General features: G+C 40.3%; 1 protein-coding gene across 7 annotated transcripts in view; it reads right to left on the bottom strand.

Annotated features, from left to right (window-relative positions):
* The window catches only part of CPNE1 (copine 1), a 410662-nt gene that overhangs the window by 11988 nt on the left and 374249 nt on the right, over positions 1–24425 (bottom strand). Inside the window, exons 1-3 of one of the 7 annotated variants that reach the window (XM_069495838.1) lie at positions 22302–22441; positions 16919–16971; positions 14156–14298 (exon numbers count right to left, since the gene is read on the bottom strand). The exons of 1 other annotated variant lie outside the window; for it this stretch is intronic. Coding sequence is in view for 1 of the 6 variants with exons in the window: in XM_069495835.1 (XP_069351936.1) it covers positions 12482–12496 (15 nt within the window). In the remaining 5 variants the exon portion in view is untranslated. Of the gene's footprint in view, positions 1–12481; positions 12864–14155; positions 14299–16918; positions 17004–22301; positions 22442–24425 lie in introns of those variants that run through there. 5 more of the 7 variants (XM_069495836.1, XM_069495839.1, XM_069495837.1 and 2 more) reach the window with 5 other exon arrangements.

Here is a 24425-nt window from a genome sequence, read left to right as displayed (position 1 = left end):
TCTGTTGCCCAGGCTAGAGTGCCGTGGCGTTAGCCTAGCTCACAGCAACCTCAAACTTCTGGCCTCAAGCAATCCTTCTGCCTCAGCCTCCTGAGTAGCTGGGACTACAGGCATGCGCCACCATGCCCGGCTAATTTTTTCTGTATTTTTAGTTGTCCGGTTAATTTCTTTCTATTTTTTTAGTAGAGACGGGGGTCTCACTTTTGCTCAGGCTGGTCTTGAACTCCTAAGCTCAAATGATCCACCCGCCTCAGCCTCCCAGAGTGCGAGGATTACAGGCGTGAGCCACCACGCCCGGCCTATCATTTTATTTTTGTAAGAGAGTTCTGACTAGTACTTGCAAGATCTTTGTGCACTCTCTTTTGTCAACCAGCATATCTTATCTGGATGCCCAGTACAGTCTAACTGGTCTCACCATTTCTACTCAGTCCCCTTCTATCTGTTCTCTCTGTTTAAGCCAGAGACCTTCTCTGACTCCAACAAAAACCTGTTTCTCATAATCCTATCAAAATGTATAACTTGCTTATTATGTTTCCCCTACTAGACTAAAATTCAACAAAGGGAGGGGCCACGTCAGCCATGTTCCCATTCCAGTGACTGGCACGTATTAGGTACTGTATTGAAATCTGTTGAATGAATGAATGCCAGCAAAGAAGTGATAACCTAAGGATCCTCAGAAATAACCCAAATCTAGCCCTGACCTGCTGCTGAAGACATCAAAGGAGAAGTGAGCACTTAGGAACATCCAACACAAAATATCAGTTTGTTATCTCTGTATGCCCCCACTACTCTCACCTTTCCATTGGGAGTGAGTCGGGAATTGCAAATAGAAACAGCCAAGCATATAGCACCAACCTTTTCTGCCGATGCTTTCTACCACTTGGGATTCTCATTCCCTTCCACTTCCCCTTGTTTGTTTTCCTGTTTACTCCCACTGCCAACCTCAAAGTGCCCTGGCAGGGCACATTTTCTCACTGTCCCTTAAATAAGCCATACTTACTCTCATTTTTATACCTAAAAAGTCACAAAATTTCAGAAATAAAAAAGAACTGAGTGATCATCTAATCCAAGTCCCTATGATTTGGCTAAGGCCACATATGTGGCTAAGTGTCATGAGGACTAGAACTCACATGTGCCGACTCCCACCTGCTCTAGAACTTTAGACTATTGTTATAGTCTTCTCTCCTGGAAATACCTCCCTTCTTATATTCAATAGCAATCTGATGATATAGTGGGCCTGAGTATGGGTTCTGCAATGATGTGACCAGGCTCCAATTACTGGCCCTACTCCTTTCTACACAGAATGTGATACTACTACACCAGATTAATGTCCTATCTGTGTAACTTGGACACAAAATACTTAAGCTCACTAAACCTCAGGAGTAAAGTGGGGGATATAATTTCTTTCTGACGATTAATGTAAATAATGTATACAAGGTGCTTGGTATAGAGTCTGGAACTATTATGACCGTGTGTTAGCTACTACTATCATTATTCTTCCAGCCTAGCTCTCATGTGCCCCCCTTTCCATGATCTTTCCAGCACTCAACTTCTTTCTTACTCTGGGCTATTATACTCACTCCATACCACAAGTGCATTCTGTCAATGTTTCTCCAGCTTCTTACCTGTCAACTAAATGACAAAATTCTTCACAATAAATGCTGCTTCAGCACCTCCTGCCATACAGCACAGACCTATGCACATAATGGGAATTCAAAACACCCAATCGAAGTCTGCTACGGTATGCTGGAGCAGGCTTGTATGATTTGCAAGAGCCAATTATTAAATATTAAGGAACTTTGTAAGCAGGTGGCCTTGGTAAGTTTTAAACTACAGAAACTGGGCAAACGCTGAAAGTCAGGACTTTCTTCCCCCCCTGACAGCCAGTTTACCAGGACACCACTGTTGACAAGGAATCACACTCTCCGCTAATAGGGAGTAACTTGACCTTCATTTTCTATGGCATCCTCTCTCCTGCCTTAGGTGGTTATAACTCTGCTCTTCATAAATGCGAGAACAGATCTTTTCTCCTGTGTCCAGTGAGATCCAATTCAGTGCCAGATGAGCTGAAATTCATTCATCAGCCCTTACACTGCCCTCTTCTACTTCTGAAGGCTTAACCAGGAAAGTAATTAGACTGCAATTCCCATTGCCTTTTACCCACCCTAGGTAATGGACACAGAATTTGCAGAGAGGCCGTGAGGAGGAGGAATAAAGGACTTAAGTGTCTGGGTGGCAGGTTCACTCCTTTAACAAACCAAAGTCATGCTCATACTCCTATCGCCTACCTTTGCATGCTGGAGCAGCTCAGAGATGCTGGATCAAGGCTTGAAAGTCAATGGGGAAATCCTCCATAGGTTCCCAAAGAGGGAACACCATCCACTGAATACTTTTTTCCCCCATTAAAACTGAAAAGACAAACTATGCCCATCACCACCACTCTTCCTTTACTTCTCGGCCTCAGAGGGACATGGAGATGGTAGACAAGTTTTCTTATCCCTGCTTCTCCCTCTAACTCAGGGATTTTCCAAATTTAAGTCAGCAGCTCCAAGGACATCCTTCATAGGTCACAAACTGAAGCAAAAATGCAAATCCTTACTATAAAACTATACATTCTTTATAGTCATTCAGGAATATGACAAGGGCTACTAAAATGGTGTAAGCTGAAATTTTAAACAATAAATTTGGTTTAGACCCATATACTACTAAGAAGTGGAGCCGCCACGAAGTATTTGGCAACACTGCAAAGCTTAAAATGTGCATGTGCACACAAAAAGTGAAGAATGGGAAAATATGGCAAAGAAAATGGCCACAGCGTTTCCCATCCTGCTGTACTGGGTAAAGGTCAAAAAAATATGGAAGCCACTAATCCAACTCCAACATCCCCAAAGACTTACTCAAAAGTTTAACAAATCTAACCTGTGCTCAACTCTTCAAAGAGAACCTAGCTTGACAGAATTGGATATGGGGAGGGAAACAAACTAAGGAGGAATACTTGGTCTTCAAGCAGAATAGGACTATATCGGAGTGGGAGTTTGTCTTTGCCTAGAGACTCTGAACATGCTTACAAAGCCTCCACCTGCCTACTACAAAATAAGTTCAGGTTCCACTCTGTAACCATGAGCTTGACTATGGAGGCTAAGCAGCTTTCCAAGCGGTAATGTTGTCTGCCTCTCCACTCTATACTTGGGATTAGTTAGGAAACTGAAAAGGCACTGGAACAGGGCAGTAGCCCCTGCCCCAGCAGGCTCAGGAGCCATGATAGCAGACTGCTGGCAGTGGCTGTCCACATTTTCCCCCAAAAGTCAGGGAGAGGCAGGGAATAGAGGGCCTCTACCTCTGGAGTCGTGCAGGCATCTATGATTTTAAAAACCTTTGCCCACCCCTTACTATCAACGAGACTTTGAGCAAGTTATTTTGTCTCTCTTTGCCTGCATTACCACACCTATCAAGTGAGGATAATTAATAATGCCAATTTTACAAGGGTATTGTATTAACTGAGGCCAACCATGGAAAGTGTCCCCTGCCTGGCTAAAGTAAGTGCCCAGTGTGTCAACTATTCCGTTTAGTGCTGACAAATAGGCAAGTGTACCTTTGGGTCCTTTGCAGTGTCATTACCTCCCTTTTGATTGATGGGACACCTAGGAAGAATGTCTCTGGTCCACTATCTCCAGATGACCTAACTGGCAGGACAAGGAGAAGCCCCCAAAAGGGGAAATGAAGACCACGACGCTCTCAAGCTGCAGTGTGGGACCACTTCCACACTAGACCACTCCTGCAGTAGAGCAGGAGCCAGATCAAATTTGGAGTTCCACTCCTGGTCTCTCTTTAAGGTCCAAACTTGCCAGACTTCCAGAAATACAAGAATGGTTAGGTTCATCAGGAAGCTTAAAACTGAATATGAGATTACCTAGTTTAATCTCATTTTGTAGAAGAAACCTTGAGGCCAGAGGGAAATGGTTTGTCCTGAGTCACAGTAACTGACAGGACTATGATGATTCTCTGAGAATGCGATTTCTATATCCACCATATTTTAGCAATAGTTCACATTTTGTAATCGAGTCTAATCTGAAGTCCACCAGGCTACTAAGAGTAGTGGGGTTCACATGGCCTATCCCCATGACCTATACTAACTAGCCTTGCACACATACGGAAAATAATTCTCTTGTCTGACTGCAGGGGTAGGAAGAGAGGAAATGTTGGACTCCACATTTGCAGGATTTCATCAAAGGAATAAATTTTAAATAGCAAGCATGAATAGTGCAAATAAGGTAGAATTTACCTCAGAAAAATGCGATATCGAACCTTTCAAAGAACATTCATGGGGTAGTCAATTCTGCTCCATCCCACCCTACTGGAATTTACATTCTTTTAATGCCTATCACCTGTGGGGTGTCTAAAACAACAGTACTGGACCACCTTCCTGAACATCTCCAGGGTGGAGGCATCGCCAAAAACTTGTGCATCTCCAGTGAGCAGTGACCTATGACACAAAAGCAGCACACCAGAGATCTTGAGAAAGAAACCTATCTATTGTTCATGAGTCCCCCCCGCCCCTCACTGGAATAAATTCTTTTGGGATACTTGGAAGACTTTAAGATGGGTCACTCTTCAGAATTTGCAAGTTAGGGAAGTAGAGAAATAAAGGGAGGATTTCAACAACAGGAAACTACATTATAGCCACAGACTAGTTTACACTTGTTCCTTTCTGACCATGATTTAGCAATTGGCCAGGAAAGCCTTTCCATGGTTCCTGTGATTGTGTTAAGTGTACCTGGTACAAGTACAACCAAACACTTGTGTAACTTAAAAGACTCTAAACTCTTGAAGAACAGTCATCTTATTTTGCTTCCTTTTCCACCAATGTTTAAATGCTAGGTGCACAACACTGTTCAAAAATGTTAGTATGGGATACAGTTATGGCTAAGCGGTATATTCATGTGAAATTGTCTTAAAAGCTTGAAGGCAATAGATGTTTCCAATTCCAACCTGTCAATTCAATGGTCATAGAAGCAAAGCAGTTATCTACTTAAGTAGTAGTTCCATTAATCCTTCCATCACTTTAGCCAGATTAATAGCAGAGGGACTCTACTGGTCTCATAGGACACAACACAGAAGTGAGTTACGTATGAAGGCTATACTACCCTCCTGCCCCCATTACAACCCAAGTGTGGAGAGGTGTAGTGGGAGGGTGGCATTAACAAACTTCCTCCAGGCATGGCAGTGGCTCATGCCTGTAATCCTAGCACTCTGGGAGGCCAAGGCGGGAGGATCGCTTGAGCTCAGGAGTTCGACACCAGCCTGAGCAGAAGGAAACCCAGTCTCTACTAAAAAAAAAATAGAAAAATTAGCTGGGTGTGGTGGTGTGCACCTGTAGTCCCAGCTACTGGGGAGGCTGAGGCAGGAAGATCGCTTGAGTCCAGGAGTTTGAGGTTGCAGTGAGCTACAGCACCACCACTGCACTCTACCAGGGATGACAGAGGGAGACTGTGTCTCAAAGCAAACAAACAAACAAACAGAACAAAAGAAAAATGAGGAAATCAGCAGCACCAGTTGGTCTGATTTAAAACCCCTTAAGCAGCTGAATTCCCTTACCCATCTTAAATCATCCCACTTTGCAAAGACTAACAGGTGACTTCTGGGAGCACATTATGGTTGTTACCATTTGATATGAAGCACAAATTCATAAGTGACAAGTCTTATTCACTAACCAAAAGGTATTAGTAAACTATTCCCACCCATTAGGAGGCTGGGGCTAGAGATAGCAGTGAGGGAGCTTCAGTATAAATGAGTCTCACAATCCTGGATACCAGTAGATTTGCTATATAAGCAGGCAAAAGGAGAAAACCAGCAGCAGCACATTGCAGAAGGAATGAAACACCAAAGGGTAGTCTACTTGAATATACAGCACACCTCACTCCTGGGAAGAGTTAAGCTGACTCCACACCTGTGACTCTGTTCATATTGAGTTATGTTCTCCTGCTGGCCATTGCTCCATTTCCCCCAAATAGTCACTTCCTCTTTCTCTCAACATGAAATGACAAGCCATAAATTGATTAAGAAAAGTGACTTGAAATTATTAAGCTACTAAGGTCAGAATCCAAATATCTAGAACTGGGGTGCCAATTCCAGTGCTCCTCTGTACCATTTATCACTTCTATACAACTGTTTGCTGAGTCTCTATACCTTAAACGTCAGCATTTTCACTGGAGGGAGGTCCCTGAGGCTCTTGACAGAATTCAAGGGATATTGTTAATGACATTTTCCTCAGCACTACTTCTTGCCCCCAGACTTTTAGAGTGCTTCCCTTCTGTCCCTGGAGCTGGAATGTTTACATGAGGTGGCTTTTTGCTCCTTCCTTCCTTCTGGACTCTTCAGCAGTAGAGCATTATGTAGAAAATCATGCCACCTTGGTTGCTCATTGCTAGTTATGTTGATCCAGAAAAGGAGTCATATTCTAGGATGCTTTTGAGACCCTGACACAAAGTAGCTCAAAGCACCAAGAATAAATCCAAGAACAGCACAGTAAAGGATTAATATTTACCTGAGCAGGCACCAATAGAAGATGAACAAATGATGCTGAACACAAGGGTTTTCCCAGAAAAGTCAACTATAGCATCAGAAAATTGAGCTCCTACTAGAGTACACACTTTCCAGAACATTTTAAAATAAATCAATTGTGATCCATCAGATTTTATACTAAAAAATGAAACAAATCAAATAATTTTTTAATAAAAAAGGAAAGCCATTAAGTTTAGATTCTACCATATCCCATGAAAACTCTACTTCTTGGAGAACGGTGATGATGCACATAATTGATAATCTATTTCTTGGATGGTCCAAAGGTAGCGAGTTACCTCAACTGATTGTTCACAGTTACAAATCGAACTCCTGTTTCTACTCTTTCCCCTCTTCTCACTACTGCACATGACTAGGCTTTGAAAAAAAATAAAAATAAAAAAAGAGATAAACCATTTCTTGCTGTAAAACACTGGAAAGCAGACAACAACGAATTATAGAAGTGATCTCTCCTGAACAAGAAAAGGAGACACATTATCACACAATTCACCCCTTTCAGATGGTAAAGGCCATTCTGGATATTTGTAGACAGCTGGTTTTCACTCAGTGATTTTTTCCAATGCTTAGTCAAACCTTAATTATTTTAAAATGGCTCAGCTACTACCTGGAATTATGTATGTCTAGTCTAACATGCTCTAAAACAAGCTGGGATTCAAACTCAAATACAAGCTAAACTCTTTCATGATAAAGATAAAAATTGTAAATATTTTTCAAGAGCTCTGGTTACAAGGAACAACCTACTGGTTTCACTGCAACTCCAATCCAGATTTTTTTAAAAAAGGACTCTAAAGTTTATGGAAACTTCTTTTGCTAATTTTTTTCAGAAGTTGAATACACATGGAAGAGACAAAAATCAGAGCAATGCCAGAAAGCAGCAATATTTGATTCCTCTCTTCTTCCCCAAATATCTCACATACTAATACAAAAACAAAAAAGAAAAACTAAGCTTTAGAGGTGTGTACAATTGAGAATCTACTCTGAAGATTTCTTTTCCCATTTCCTACTGTAATCAGTTTTTAAAAATAATTCATAGACTCATTTAAGATTCCTGTAAAAAGGAGCACCTGGTCTCCGGTTCTTTAAGTCCGCATAACAAAATAGTATGCTAGCAAAACACACATAATAAAATTCTAAAAATGTGGATACCACAGACTTGACCTAGAATCAAGTTTCCTCCCTGCTGTTCCATCTTGCTGTATCCTCTTCTTTTCACACTTCAGCATTAGGAGACAAGGATAAGCAACAATTGTTACTTCCAAGATCACCAAATCCACCTTTCCAAAAGCACATATTTTCAGTTTTTAAAAAGTACCTGATAATGTTGTAGCTCAGTAAAGTACTTTTGTGCAATTAAAGCATTAAATGCATCAGCCTGTTTTATTTTGTGACAAGTTTATTGAACAGTATTCAAGACTTCATTTTTATAAACAAAAACCTTTGCTGAATGATGCCAAGGTAGTATTGGCCGGCAATGCTGTGGCCACACTGGCAATGAGCCATTTTACTGTGTTTGGTTTCTAAAGGTTGGAATACTGTTGAACTGCCTGGTCCAACAACTTAATGTGGCAATTTTGCAAGGGTGGGAAATAATTTTTAAAGTGACCACCACCAGAAATTCTTTCCAAAAGATTTAACTAGCAGCAATTTTACATTTTCTGGTTTTTCAAGTGTTCTTAAAATTGATGAGTGGGTTTTATTATTACACACCCCACACCTGTACATAATCAGAATCCAGTAAAAGGGAGTCAGAGTTTAAGGCTTTCATGCACCCTTATGTGAGGTGACTATTTCCACCTAAAAATGTATCCGTTTGCTTACTTCCATACAGTCCTAGATTTTCATCCAGTGGTTAAGACTGACCTTAGCTACATTGAATATTATTATCTGAAATTTCAAATACAAGTTTCCTAATGGAATTTTCATTGTTGATGATTTGACAACTTGGAGTACAAAGCTAGAAACTACATTTCACTTAATACTGTGTAGCATTAAAAAAAAAGCCACTAATTGTACATCCAAACTATGTGTAAACACAGAACACACCTCCAAATTATGCTTGTGAACTAAACGATTCACTAAAGTCAGAAAAGTTTACAAATTTGCTTATTTATAAAATACATTTGTAGATTTCTCTAATCCTTTAAACCAAAAGAAAAATGAACACCAATTAAAACTCAGAAGGGAAAGGAAAAAAATTAAACCTAATGGAAAAGATTCACTCCCATTAATGTCAGTCACCAAAATCAGACAATAAAATTCACACATAAAATTGCAAATATCATGATAGTGTTTACAAATGCACACAACTTTGAGCAAAGCTTTACAAATCCTTCATACCATACAAAGCAAGTGAGAAAATAATGTAAATTCATTTCCATCCCAAACCTAGTTCCTAGGAGAAAATTTACCTAGGAAGAGAGGTATGAATAGTTTCACAGAACACATTTTCAAGAGTATTTTTTAAACTGAAACTCCAATGCCCAGAACAAGATAAACAGTATGCTTTAGCAGTTAGCACTATGTTAATAAGTCTCAGATACACAAAAATCAAGTTCCAGAGGGCAAAGCATTTAATTACATTTCACAACGAGCAGCACTGTTGTGATTCAACGAAATATGAAACATAGTTCTCTCCAGTTTCTACACAAACCACTATTTTCTTAATTTATTTAATTCAATGAACAATGCAATCAAGTTTTCCTTTTCAGCATTTATCTAAGATGTAGAAATAACAAAGTAGTTGCAATAAAGTATATGAAATATTTAATAAGAATGTACGAACATATAACCAAAATAAATTGTGAAAAAAGATAAAAGACTTTCATCTTCAAACAACCCATTTTTCTAAAATGAAAATAGTCAGCTTTCCAATGGGGAAAATATCTGTGGTTGAAATAAGACTCCCAAGCAGCGCTGAAGTTTTTTGCATTGTCTTTGGAATGAGAAATGATTACTTAACAGAAAACTTAAATTTAACAGCATATACAAACATTATATTGCTTAAATTGAGGAGGCAGTATCTAGTGATCTGTGTCAAAGCAAATTTGTATTCATGAATTATCAAAAGACCCACAATGCAGCCACCTTTTTTGAGTCTAAATAATCATTTCCTTAAACAAAAATCCTGTACTGTCAATCCTCTAAGAGTGTAGTGATGAAAAGGCTTTCAAATCTTACCACACAAATGAAACTGTTGCCACTCTTAACTCTAAATTACACAACGCTGTATTTCAGTGTTCCACTAACTTACAACACCAAAAAGGCACTATTATATATATATATATATATATATATTTTTTTTTTTTTAATGGGAAATACTTCTTTTAAAAGGCTGACCTTTTTGTAAGTAAACTGATTCGTAGGAAATGTTGGGAATGTTTCAAACCGAGACAAGAGGGCCATGTAAAAGATAAAATTTGTTTTTCATGATATCTCAACAATCTTCCATTTTGTATGTTTATAATATAATGTGACACATCTTTAGAGTATTTTAACTCAGGAAAGTAACCCTAATTAGAGAGCCTTTGTGGCAGTGAACAGGACGTTGTAAAGTAAATGTTTTCATGACAAGGACACTTACCAACCAGAACCCATGTGGTCCCTCCTGCCCTAGTGTCCTGCATGCCAAAGAAAAGAGTAGGAAAGGGCAAGGAGTTTCAATTTGCTCCCCTCTGGTAGCTGTACTTATACTCCTATGAAGAATTTTTGTAAACGGGCTCCTGATCAAACAACTACACCAAAAAGCCTCCAAGTAACAGGATTAAATGCATCATCAATCTATGAACCAACTTATAGATCTTTTATTCTATAATACTATTGCTAACAAAGCTAACAATTTCAACTTCAGTTTTAAAAACCTTGATACAATAACGCTCTTTCTTATGAATGGACCCCTCTTTATTTTCTTAAAGGCCAAAATTTCAGATAAATTGGGACAGAAGAAAATTGTTAGAACAATTAGTCCACAATGGACAGGACTTCAAATCAAGCATCTTAAACGCTGATTATTAAAAGTGGTTTCTGGTTTCTGATCCCATCCAAACAACATGAACACTTTTTAAACCGACTAAACTAAAACTTGACGGTCAAACCAAAAAGGCTCTGGTAGGTAAAGGACTCCATAGTTTATTTTTATGGCAAGTCTTATTCCACACAGTTCTAAGTGTGACATCAAAGTTCAAGGTTATAGCACAAACCACGTGTGGAGTTTTATATTTACGAAAAAAAACCAACAAAACAGTTCTGCTCATTTACAAATGAGTCAGTTACGTAAACAAAGCAGCAACTTCTGAAGCAGGACTGTCTATACAGCAAGAACCCTCAAGAAGCAATAAAGGTACATACAATGAATCTGTATACAGAGATTTTATTCAATTTTTAAAGAAAATGAGGACTTTAGACAAAGCTTTACCCTATAACAAAGCAAATCTGTCCAGCTTTAAACCAAATTCCGAGAGTAGCCAACTTCTATTTTTCAGCAGCTGGCAAGAACACCCTCAATGAGCTCTACTTTCTATTTTCTTCATCCCATATGGTATAAAACAAAACCAATCTAGACTCCTTGATAAGCTTCATGTGGTCATTTGAGTTTTACAAATGGTTTCTCTAATGGTATGCCAAAATCATTTTTGTGTTCTCTCCAGATAGCTTTTCTGTAACACACAGCAATATTTATCCTGGTAGTGAGTCTTCTGTAAACAGTCAACCAATGCTCTATGTTATGGAAACCAATCTATATGCAATTGAAACAATCCACAGGTTCTAACCTGGAAATACTAGGAAAACAATCTGGATGCATTAATCACAGCAATATGAAGATCTATCCTATAAAGAATTGATGTGAGTGGCTACCCTAATACAAGTTTTACTTTTCTTGAGCCTATAGGCCTGTCATTTAAGTCAATGACAGCAGCTGTAGCTTCATCCCGAGACTCGAAGGCCACCATGGCTTCACCTGTAGGCATACCTTTTTCATTGTATTTTAAACACACCGAGCCTGGGATTACTTGATAGCCATAAAAGAAATCTAAAATCTCATCAATAGACACAGTAAAGGGCATGTTCTGCACTTTAATTACTGTTGGACCTGGTTTTCCAGAACTAGATCCAAAACCAGGAGGACCACCAATATGGATTGGGCCAGGGCCAGGCCCAGGCCCAGGCCCAAAAGCTGGCGGCCCACTCAAATGCCCAGGGGCACCTCCAAGACCAGGAGGGCCACTTCCAAAACCAGGGGGGCCACCTAAACTACCAGGGCCATTTCCAAAATTCTGAGGGCCCCCTCCAAATCCTGTTGGCCCACTTAAATTATTTGGTCCACCTCCAAAACCTGGAACATCCAGTCCTAGACCAGGCAAACCACTGTTTCCAACTGAAGGCATACCGGGCCTAACATCACCAAAGGCCCCTCCTAATCCTGGAGGAGGGAGTGGTGGCCCAAAGGCATTTGACCCACCAAAATTACCAGGAAAGTTAAATGGAGGCCCATTGTTGGCCTCCTTTGAGCCTACAGTCAGGAAGGCATGCTCTTCACCTCCTGCACTGGGCATTCCTGCACTGGGCATTCCCGTACCAGGCATTCCCGCACCGGGCAGTCCAGCACCGGGCAGGCCTGCACCGGGCATCCCCGCACCGGGCATCCCAGCACTAGGCATTCCGGCACCAGGCATTCCCGCACCGGGCATTCCGGCACCCGGCAGTCCAGCACTGGGCATTCCGGCACCGGGCATTCCCGCACCGGGCATTCCTGGTACTGCAGGATTACCTGGCACAGGCATCTTTAATCCCTTTTTTCCTTGGGCAGGGGGATTTTTCTCAATCTCTCTCATATCTTCTAGTGTAACTACATGAACAAAAGCTTCTCTCCCATTAAGTTTTTTACGGTGTAAGCGTTCAGACTTACGTGCATCATCTTCATTTTTAAACTGAACCAATGCCTGTCCTAGACCTTGCCCATTGTTATCAACAAGAACATGTACAGCATTTTCATCCACTGGAATTCCTTCTAGGAACTGAAGAACATCCACCTTGGTAATGCTGAATGGAATATTTGTAATGTGGGCACAGACTTTGGCGGAGTTGACATCCCCCTCTGTATTTAATATCATTTCCCTCTGGTCATAGCTGAAGTTCTGCAGTCTTTTTCGAATCATATCTATCTTTTCTAGCATACCTTTCTTAGTAATTGGATGAACTTGAATAAAGCGATTGCCCATGTATTGTTTATGACGACACAGAGCAGCCTTATAGTCAGCCTCATTCCTGAACTCTACAAAGCCTTCACCAGTTGCTTTCCCATTGGGTCCATAAGCTATATAAATACTATCTTCCACAATATCCAACTTTTTAAAAAAATCAATGACATGTTTGTTTTCTGCTTCAAACGGTAGCCCTTTCAAGTAAACACAAAACCCAGCCTCATGTGGTGATCTTGACCTTGACCTTTTCTGCCCACTGGGCGATTTTGACCCGGGAAGTGTCTGAGGAGGGGGATGCGTTTGTCCAGAAGGTCCTATATTTTGCTTAAAAGTGATATGGCCTCCAGCAGCTACCCACTGTCTTTCTGTGGCAGGGCTAACTTCCACATAGCGTTGAATCATCAGCATTCTGTTTCGTTTCAAAGCTTCAAATGTATCTTGAGGGGAGAGAAACTTAACCAATCCATTCCCATTATTTCGACCTACATGATCTTTCAACAAATGCACTGCATCAACACGGAGCCCATGGAAAAAATCTCTGACATCATTTTCCATTGCAGAAAAGGGCATTCCATGCACACTAACATAGAGATCATCAGGATTGATGGGAAGTGGCTTCACACTGTTTTGAGAGTTCATCTGGATAGGGTTAACAGGATTCAATGGACCCAGAAACATAGGGTTCAGGTTATTGTTCAGATTCATAGGTGCTCCAGAGCCATTCATTCCAGCAGGCAGAGGTGCCACAGGTGGTGGATTCAAGGGCGGCATGCCCGACATGGGTGGCAGTGGGGTCATGGGTGGCACAGAAGGGACTGGGGGAATTGGGGGCACAGGAGGCACAGGAGGCAATGTAGGTACTGGAGGAGGAACTGGTATTGGGGGAATGGACGGCATCGGTGGTAAAGATGGCATCGCTGGGATTGGAGGAATTGGTGGCGGTGGGACCGTGTTCATTGGAGAGGCTGTACTTGGAACAGTCGAGCTAAAGGTTGGGCTCCCAAAGGAAGGTCCCATATTTGGAGGAGCTGTTCCTATGCTGGCTGTGGAAAATGTCTGTATGTTTTTGTTGCTTTCATGAACAGAAGTGGTGGCAGTAACTACACTGGGTGAAGGATTATTAAAGTTGGGTACTGTTGTAGGCAAGTTTACCCTGCCACTCATTCCTGAGCTAGGTGGCGGTCCTGATCTACTAGAATTTGCTGGTGGTATATCTAAGTTGGCAGTTTCAAAACGCCTACGACTCAGTTCAATCATATTCTGCATTTCCGTTTTACTACTCAACAATAGTGTTACTTTTGACCCTTTAATTGTACCACCTGTGCGCATCATACCAAGCCTTGCATCTTCATCAGTGGCAAAAACGATGAAAGCCTCACCCAGTTCACCCCCTACAATATGCACGCCCCCATCAGGGATGGTCAATCCAGAGAAGAAGTGGCGAATGTCCATGGTCCCCGCCACAATTGGGAGACCTTGCAAACGGATGACCACAGCCATGCTGCGCTGAAACCACACACACCTGCAGATGAGAAAAGGCAACGGCCAGGTCAGACTCCTGTTTATCACACCAAGTTTTTAGCTACAAGAATGACCAGCTACCATATTAGGCCCTCAAATATTCCCTCAAGCTATCACAGGCAATGTCTTTCTTTAATTTAGATATTCTAAAAACTGAACATTACATGCCATTTACAATGTAAAACCTAGACAATTTCAACTTCCACAAGGCATTAATTCTGGAAACAATTAGTAATTCAGCCCCAAGACTCAAAAGGCTCAGTAAAAAACAACTGTAGGACAGTAAAAGCACCATATACATCATTCAGACCACTAATCATTAAGATTTAAAATAAATGTGTAAGTCAAATCAAGAAACAAAGTTTAGCAATCTATAGGGGAAAAACATGCAAAGGATGCATTGAAGTTAATGTTTAAAACTGGTTTAGCATGTTTCCTATACACTTGATAATTTCATAGACTTATCAGAGTGTAAGTATATAGAGCTCACCCTCAAAATGCAACAGAAACAAAGCTAGAATACTAATGAATTACAAATAATACTTAACACTAAAGTAGATTCAAGGGTCAAATGAGAACTGATTCCATATTTCATCCTAAAACTTTTCAATCTGCCTTATAGCTTTGTTTTAAATAAAACCACATGCGGATTTATTATAAACAGGGTTAATACATACTAAGAAGCCCAAAAGAAATAGTGACTAGAATAGCCAAAATCTGAGTTACCTATATTTACTACCCCCAAAGTAGAACCTGGTTATAGTGCCATTCACTGACTGTTTTATTAAAACTCAGGTCCAATGACTCATACCCAAACCCTCCATTTAAAAAAAATTTAGTTTTGTTTTCCCCCTAGAGGAGGGCTGACAATAAAAAAGAGGTATTTTTTGTTTTTGTTTTAGAAGAACTAGGGTGTGAACTTTACTCCGTGGTTGTTGCAGTCTCTGACCCTATGTAATTCCTGTGGGATATCTGGTTGCTAACTGATCTTAGATATTGTCTATTTTGATTTAAACAAAAAAGTAGTTTCTCTTGAATTTCAGCATTTCAGCTCTAAGGGCTTCTAAGAGCAAATGCAAGGGCTGCCCTATAGAAAATGACAAACCAAATTCTTGGGACTGGAAAAAATATTACTTTGAAATTAATGTGGTCAACAACATAGGGTGTTTTCTAAGCCATCTTAAAAATGAACTTTTAAATGTAAGCCTATTAAAATGGCTCTGTGACCTCCAGGAAGTTATAAATTATTTAAGATTTGGTTTTATTACTTCTCAAATAAGAACATTTAGAAGGGGCAAGGTTTCCTGCAATGAGCACTAAGAATTCTGAAACTCCATGAAAGCAGTTCTTTAATGTCAAGTACTACGTGAATACTAATTCAATGCAACAAAGTCTGTAATTATATCTCAATATTATGATTGCTATTTACAAAAGAGAAATATATTGTTTGGCTTTTACAGTTTTATCACACACTCATACAAAAAAATAAACGCCACCTTGAAATTTAATACAGAAAAGATGGACTGGCAAACAGAAAATGCTCTTTGTGAGATGATCATAAAACACTAGAAATATGGGGAGGGTGAAGAAGCTTTTCATTTATGGACTGTAAGAGTCAACAAGAAAAATTAACATCATACCAACAGACTCTTTTCTCCTTATTTACTATTTAGCAGCCTATAAGGAAGTTCATCAGAAGTTTCCTAAGTCATTAAATCAAATTTGCATTCCTTACTGAATTTAGAATATGTGGCCATATGCAAAACTGACAGCATTCCTGTTCAACTTTTAAAAATGCTTAATCACTTTGTATGGGGGGGGAATATCATGGGCAATCCAGGTACCCAAACAACTTGAGAGAGAGATATAAGTTTGCATTGGGACAATAAATAGGAACTTGATACAGTCCCAAGAACACAAAAATTAAACACTGGGCTAAAGTGACATATACAGTTAAGTTTTTAAACCATTTTCTGTTGAGTAGGGATTTTCTGAAAGTCTGTACAAAGTACACATGAAAGCATGCTATTGAAAATCTGCCTTAGATTACCAGCTAGAAAAGGGCTGAGTATTAAACCAAAGTAGAGCACGAGATTTATTCTTAAAGCCACATGAAGAGGAAAAGTTTTTAGGTTCTGAAAAAATATGAAATAACATCTGCTATTCTGCTAAGTAACTGTTTCACAGATAAATCATTTCAACCTATCTTGAGCCTACATTAGAAGAGGGTTAGATTCCATTTGCTAAGGATCCATCTGAAGTCTAAAATTTGTACTCTGAAACATATGACCCAATATCTTTCCTTATACCTCTAGGGAATATAAATAACCATAAACAAGCACCTGTATATGTAATTAGTCTAAAATGCTACTGAGGAATAAAACAGCTGTTTACTGCCTAACAATCAGGAATGCAACAGAAGAAAGGCATCCATAGAAAACTGACCCCAAGAGGGAACAACTGTTCAAGATACCCAATCCACCCCTCCCCCATCCCTCAGATAAACTTGTAAAAAAAAAAAACAAAACACAATTTAGTTACTACACACAATTTCATGTTTCATAATAAGCTATCTCATTTTATTTTGAATAAAAACAAACTCTCTATTCAAAATCTCTTACCTGATAAAACAAGAGATGTATTTTCTTAACAAGAAGTAGAGGCCAAGTCAATCCTGTGGGCAACCAATTAAAACCAACTTTTAGACTGCAATAGAGAATAAATGGAGGCAAAAATCAATGCAGGAAACACAACACTCACAGGCCACACTGAACTGTACATTATGAAGGCGAGTCTGAAACCACCAGAGTGCTTCATTAGAAAGCATATTAAAAAAAAAAAAAATAAGGAAAGACATGAACCAAAATCCCACACCGTGCTTTTTGCTTGGTATTGCTTTCAAATTTGAGTATGTCTCAAAATATTTAAATATTTACATGCATCAAGAATGTCAGAAATTGGCCCCAAAATGAATCAACTGAAAACTAAAACAGTCATAAAGCTCAGCTTCACAGCTACATTGCTTCTGCCACTTGATGATTAAACCAGTCCAGAAAACTCTGTAAAACGAGTCTATTTTCCCAGATTCTCACCGAAGTTTTGATGAAAAAGCACAAGTTCGCACAATAAAAATTCCTGGACAAACTAAGTCATCAATTCAAGGATACTCATGGAAATTATTACAAGTACTCTTTCAATTCCTTTGCACCAAAATAGCATCAAATATCACAAAACAAATGAAGTAAAAGTTCTGGCCATAAGGACTATTTCCATTGGGGTTCAAACTATTAAAGAAAAGTGTTTTTTCTTCTAATATCACAACAGTTTCAAAAAAAACTTGTTTAAAAAAAAAATCCCTAAAAATGTCTGGCATAGTAAGAGTATTTCCCCAAGTAAAAACAGGTCACTCATCTTTCACTGGAATTTCTTCCAAAGTGGTAAAGTTATGAACAATTCACAAGCAATATATATAACATATATGACCAAATGAATAATTCAGAGAAAGCGCGTAGAAGAAAATTGTCACTGTTCAGTATTATCAATAGAAAACTATTTATCCAAATGATGCTTCATTTTAAACTAATATCTTTCAAGATCAAGATACCAGTGAGCTTAATAATCACCACCAAAAAGTACAACATTTCAAAAATTCTAAGTGTTATTCCAAACTTTAAAGGACAAATTCCAAACTTTCAAGGACAAGCTAAACATCCTCTAGTCAACTACTCAAATTACTAAGGAACAATGAGATTGTTCAGCCACAAAAAGCTATGCAAATGTCATCACGCTTTCAAAAGCCCAGAGCATCGTACAACTCTAGCCTAATTACACCTGAAGAATCTAAACACGCTTTATTTAAAAGGCATGTCCAGTCGTTTATCTAACTGGTCACAAACGGAGATGTGAAACAGAAAAAGCTTGCTTCAAAGTAAAGCGATGAGGAAGAGCATGAATTACTGAAGTACTTTTGTACAGGTTTGACTCTAGGAGCCACAGAACCAGGGTAATTTTCTAGTTAAGCACTTGTGATAAACATGTGATCCCTAGTGGAGACTCCAATTCAAAGGGTCTGGTATAGGGCCAGGGCATATGCTCTGAATATAAGGGAAACAAGTTCCTCAGCCTCTTTCCTTCCAGACCCAAAAAGGCATCGTATGTCCATCTGGAGAAGGATAAATTCAGGGTGAGCCAGTTAAGCTGAAAGGGAACTCACTAGGTCTGCTCTCAAAAATTTCTATAAGGTTACCGGAACTTACTTTAAAAGGGAGGAAACTTCTTATTCCACAAGGCAAGGCAGAAAGGCCCAGCTGAATTTGGCAAATGCCTAGCTCAAGCTTTTATGTGTTCAACTTAAAGCACACAATCAATCCAGATATAAATTTGTGATTCTCTTCTATTTCAGCAAAGAGGAAGCCCTCTCCTACTCCATACCAAGGAAAAATGTGCAGAAAGTTGAAGCTAGAGGTCAGAACTTCACAACCCTTGGTATTATACTTCTTTGTTCAAAAAAAAAAAAAAAAAGGTAAATTGAAACAGAACTGCAGTACTTTTATTTCTTTTGACACCTCACTTCGTAAACATCACAATAATTTAACAGAGGCATCACTGTTTTCCAGGAAGCTATGCATTCCTGTGTTCTAAATGTCAGCCAGCAACTGAATGCAGGATTCCAAAATGAAAAATCCACCCCACTGACCATAAGCTTTGGTGAACTTTAGGAGTGTTAAGACTGAAATAATTCTATACAATAAAACATTTAAAATACATATATTATCTACAGATAGAGCATAATGGTAGGGAAGGAGAAAATGGGCCCGATTTGCCATTAAATCCACTGATATATTTTAGAAGATCTAAAACAAGAAGCTTGCATTAGTATGTTTTCCATTCATGTTACAAATTAGTCCTAACACAGAGGCTTTGCTTCAGCTTGACAAATACTAGATACGTGAACAAATTACAAATATCTGCTACAAAAATTTAGCATGTTATAACACAGACTTTCTTATCACTTGGAATTTCAGAATAAAATGTCTGGCAACAAACCTCTTTATCAAGAAAGAAGTCAAGGCACAAACTAGAACTTAACAATTTCCACTCTTCATCTGGTAATAAAACATCCATCAGTCTTTAACTGACAAGAACGAGGGTACAGCAGAGCCAGGTTCTTCAGATCCCAAAGGAACAAAAAACCAGCAACCCCTCAAACGTTCACCTCAGAGATGAGCAACAGAGAATCAATCGCAATGGGTACAATGCTATAAGCGGTATAATCACATTACGATAGGCATTATGAAACAACCAGATTCATCCACTTGATTTTGTTCCCCATCCCCAAAATGGAATACATTTCAGATTCTGGGATCATTCTTAATGAAAAAATTCTTCTGACACTGATGGAGATACATCACTTTTATAATGCATTACTCAAATTTCCTATTAACTTCTATTCAGTACTCAAAGGCAGCAAATCGGAAGACATTTCTAAATGAGATGTTCCTCTGCCAAGATTTTACTATTATTTTTCAATCCCCCAAAATGCCAACAAAAGTATCTTGTCATCATTTAAACTTAAAAGCAAAACTATTACTTCTAACCTAACCAACCACATTCACCTTCACCATGGCTTTAAGACTTAAAAGCTGGCTTTAAACTTAATTAACTAAACTCCGTGCAAACCAAAAGGTTCATGGGTGTTGGTAGTAAAATGTGATAAAACTATAATTTAGATGAAAGTATTTTTCTGTTTAGTTGACCTAAAACATTTAACAGTATTCATTTACTCTACAAACATTACGCACTTGCAGACCAGGCAAAAAGTTATAAAACTGGACAACAGTCTCTGCATTTTAGTGGGGGATATCCAAAAACATCTTTTGTGCAACTAGTTACTGACAATTCTTTCCTACAGTACCTACAAAAGAAAATATTCATCCACACTTGAGTGAGGGAGTGGCTTTCTGCAAGATGGAATAAAACCAGTATCAAATTGTCAATGGATTCCAGCACCTGGAACACACAGGCCCACAAAATCAAGTTTCGCATCCAAAAACTGTACCAGCAACTCCCAAACTCTCAATATGCAGTCATCAAAATATTTTACATGTCAAAGAACGCAAAAGAAGCCTAAAGAGTGCTGGTATTGATATGTAACTATATGTTCCAAATTACTGCAACAACGGTTTCTAAAGCGTCACATTTTTCACCTGACATCAAAAAAATTAAAATTATGCATGACAATCCATAAACAAAGTAATCAACATTTAACCGAACATATGAAAGTGATATAAAAATGCATTCCCTGTTTCATTAAACTGCCCAATTAATACATACTAAGCACATCTTCATTAACTTTTATATAAACATGCCAAACATTTCATTTTCTTCATAAATTAAATTACCATAAAGTTATTTGAACCACCTGTAACAGTTCTTCCCAATTTTTAAAAAACAATTCTTGGAAAATGCCATAACACAATTGCTTTCTACTGAATCCAGAAATCCTCTATTCTATCAAAACTACCAAATTTCAAAACAAGTACAACCAGTCCTGTATTTCTATAATTAAAAAAAAAAAAAAAAGATTTCCCTACATGTCCAGACTTGAAGGATTTTTTCAACTGCAAATGCTCTGAAATGCACTAACAATATACATCAGTTAACAAGGTCCCAGGCACTTCTTGTTGCTAAGACTGCATTTTACAAAAATTACACCATTTCAAACCATTCAAGCAAGAAGCTCTAAGAGAAACTCCAGTCACAACCCTCTTCCTTCAACTAGCCTTCACTTGCCATTACTCTTTCAAGTTATATTGACTAGCATCACCCTATCAATGAATAATACAAAATGGTCCCTGCCAACCACCCCAATTTACATTAGGCCATCTCTGGGAATCTAGGAGCCAAGCTAAGTTTTAGGGCCCAGAAATCTCTTAAGCCTGCAATTCTTAGTACACACCACCCAGCTGCATGAATGTTTAGCACTTAATAACCCTGAGTAACCTTCATCGGAGCCCCTCAGATTTTTCACTATACAGCACGCACTGGAGGCACACAAAAAGTCCACAAGCTTTCAACCCAGCAGCTAAGCCTGCTGCACTAGTGTCCACCCTTGTCACTAACCTGTAGCGCCTCAAAGGCCCGCCCACCCACTGCACGTGGCTGTAAACTAGCGCAGCCAACCTTCAGACAAACTCAATTAACTCTCCATCAAAAGCACCCACCCTCTACATCCCACCGACCTCGTCCGCCTTCAGTACCGGAGGCTCCACTCCCTAGGGAGTCCTAAGGGTGCTGGTCATAGCAGCCCCTTCCCTACTTGCGGACGAAGTGCCTGGCATCTAACTACAATGCTCATGCCTTGGGAGGCTTACTCATCCCCACTTTTTTGCTTCAAAGGCTGGCTTCTCAAACAGCCACACTCAGGAGAGTAAGCATCTCCCTGCAACCCGCTATTAAGGCCACGAAGGCGGCCGCTTCAGAGACTTCCTTCCTGGACTCACTGTAGTGTACCGACTACGGCTTCCTCCCCACAGGTGTGTCCCGATTGTAGCCCCTTCTTTTGCTGGTAGGCCACAGGAGCCTCCTTTCCATTCTGGGTTGAGGGAGTGTCCTCACTATTACCTCCCCACTTCCGAGCACAGAGGTTTGGTATAAATCTTCCCTACACAGGAGGTAGGTGTATTTTCACAGCAGTTCCCGTTAGCTGTAGGCCAATAGGCCACCCAGATCTGGCCTCCTCCCTCTCTGAAACCACGGGGGCGTCCTCGCTATGGCCGCGTCCTCATTTCGGTACGCAGGCTCATTCTCTCCTGCGCCTTCCTTGCATCCTCTCAGATCTCGGCGTAAGGAGCACCCCAGGTCCCCCGCAGCCCTGCCCCGTCCCTTTGTGTGGGGCGCTAGCTGCGGCGGGCTCGGAGGCCCCCGAAGGCCCCGCCCCGGGCCACCAAGGGGAGGCTCGAGCCCCGCACAGCCCCGCACGTTCCGGGGCTGCGGGAGTCTTACCGGGGAGAGCTGCGCGGCACCAGAACCCAGACCCGAGTTACCCCCCGCGCGAGTGCCTCCGCCCCGCGGCCGACAGCCCCAGCCCGAACGGCTTCCCGGAGCCCACCGCAGCCAACACCTCCTTCGCAGCTTCACAAAATGGCCGCCAGCCCGCTCAGCGGCTCCGCGTTCCAGAAGGGGGCGGGACGGAGAGGGTTGCGTCACGGGGGTGCGCAAGCGCGGTGAGGTTCTTAGGCAATCTCCCGGAAGTTGCCGATGTTTGGGGTTAGAGGGGCTTTCATTCCGTGCTTGGGACATTTGCGCACTTAGGCCAATAGCGTGGTGGGACGAGTGCTGGCTCGGGCCCTCTCTGCGGGACTTTGTGCAAATTGCTTCACTTCTTTTCGCCTTTGCGAAAGGAGGGAAATTGTGCCTACCTCGAAAAATTGAGGATTAAATGGACCACAAAGTGGTGGCTACTTCTATTGATATTGGCCCGACAAAAGAGCCAAAACCTGATTTTTTTTTTCCACTTAAAAATTTCAATCCAGGAAGCCTTACCCATCCTAACCCCTCCACAACTGCACTTTAGTATTATTTTATTATAGAAAAAACTGTTCTCAGCCGGGCGCGGTGGCTCACGCCTGTAATCCTAGCACTCTGGGAGGCCGAGGAGGGCGGATCGCTCGAGGTCAGGAGTTCCGAGACCAGCCTGATCAAGAGCGAGACCCCGTCTCTACTGAAAAATAGAAAGAAATTAACTGGACATGTAAAAATATGTAGAAAAAATTAGCCGAGTGTGGTGGAGCATGCCTGTAGTCCCAGCTACTTGGGAGGCTGAGGCAGGAGGATTGCTTGAGCCCAGGAGTTTGAGGTTGCTGTGAGCTAGGCTGACGCCACAGCACTCTAGCCCGGGCAACAGAATGAGACTCTTGTCTCAAAAAAAAAGAAAAAAGAAAAAACTGTTCTCAAGCTGCTTTGGTTCTAGCTCCTAAACTCCACCCTCCCAACCCCGGCTGTACACTATCCTGATGAATGTCTCCATAACTGACCTAGTCTTCAAAGTCACAAAGTGAGGAGTCTACTGAAGAACAAAATCAGGGCCTAAATTCTCACAACTCAAACAAGCTTTGGGGAAGATTTGAGTGGCAGACTTGGTGCTAATCCAATATGCCAAAAACAGCAAACTGAAATTGCAGGCCACACTTTTAAACCAAACCTGTAGTTTTTATATACTCTATAGGTATACCACAGTCCATTAAAAACAAAACCTAAATGCAATGTGGTATCTAATGTGTCCTTTTTCTCAAATAGAAAAAGGACATTAGTAGAAAAACTAGTGGAAAAAAAAAAAAGAATTAAAAAAAAGAAAAACTAGGCCAGGTGCGGTGGCTCACGCCTGTAATCCTAGCACTCTGGGAGGCCAAGGCGGGCAGATTGCTCGAGGTCAGGAGTTCGAGACTAGCCTGAGCAAGAGCCAGACTCCCGTCTCTACTAAAAATAGAAAATTAACTGAACAACTAAAAATATATAGAAAAAATTAGTTGAAATAGAAAATTAACTGAACAACTAAAAAATATATATAGAAAAAATTAGCTGGGCATGGTGGCGCATGCCAGTAGCCCCAGCTACTCAGGAGGCTAAGGCAGAAGGATTGCTTGAGCCCAGGAGTTTGAGGTTGCTGTGAGCTAGGCGGACGCCACGGCACTCTTGTCCGGACAACAAAGTGAGACTCTGTCTCAAAAAGAAAAGAAAAGAAAAAGCTAATGAGAGCTCAATAAAATCTGAAGTTTAATTAACACTAATATACCAGTGTTAGTCTCTAAATTTTGACAGTGTGCCATAGTTTTATGTCAGATTTTAAAATGAGAGGAAATTGATGGATATATAATTCTGTACTATCTTTGCAACTTTTCAGTAAATCTAGGATTATTAAAAAATAGACTTATTAAAAAAAAAAGAAAACCTCTATAATTTTATCTCCTCCTTCCCCTGTCCATCCACATTCACTACACTTTAACCCAGTGGCTTTCAAACTTTTTTGACCATTACCCACAATAAGAAATACAGTTGCAACCTGGTAAACACAATCAAACATATAATTGAAATACTATTCTTAAAACATGTACAATGCACTCTAATATT

This window comes from Eulemur rufifrons, chromosome 20 (assembly GCF_041146395.1).
Source record: "Eulemur rufifrons isolate Redbay chromosome 20, OSU_ERuf_1, whole genome shotgun sequence".
Taxonomy (NCBI): Eukaryota; Metazoa; Chordata; class Mammalia; order Primates; family Lemuridae; genus Eulemur; species Eulemur rufifrons.
This window is presented reverse-complemented; position numbering and strand designations above follow the sequence as displayed.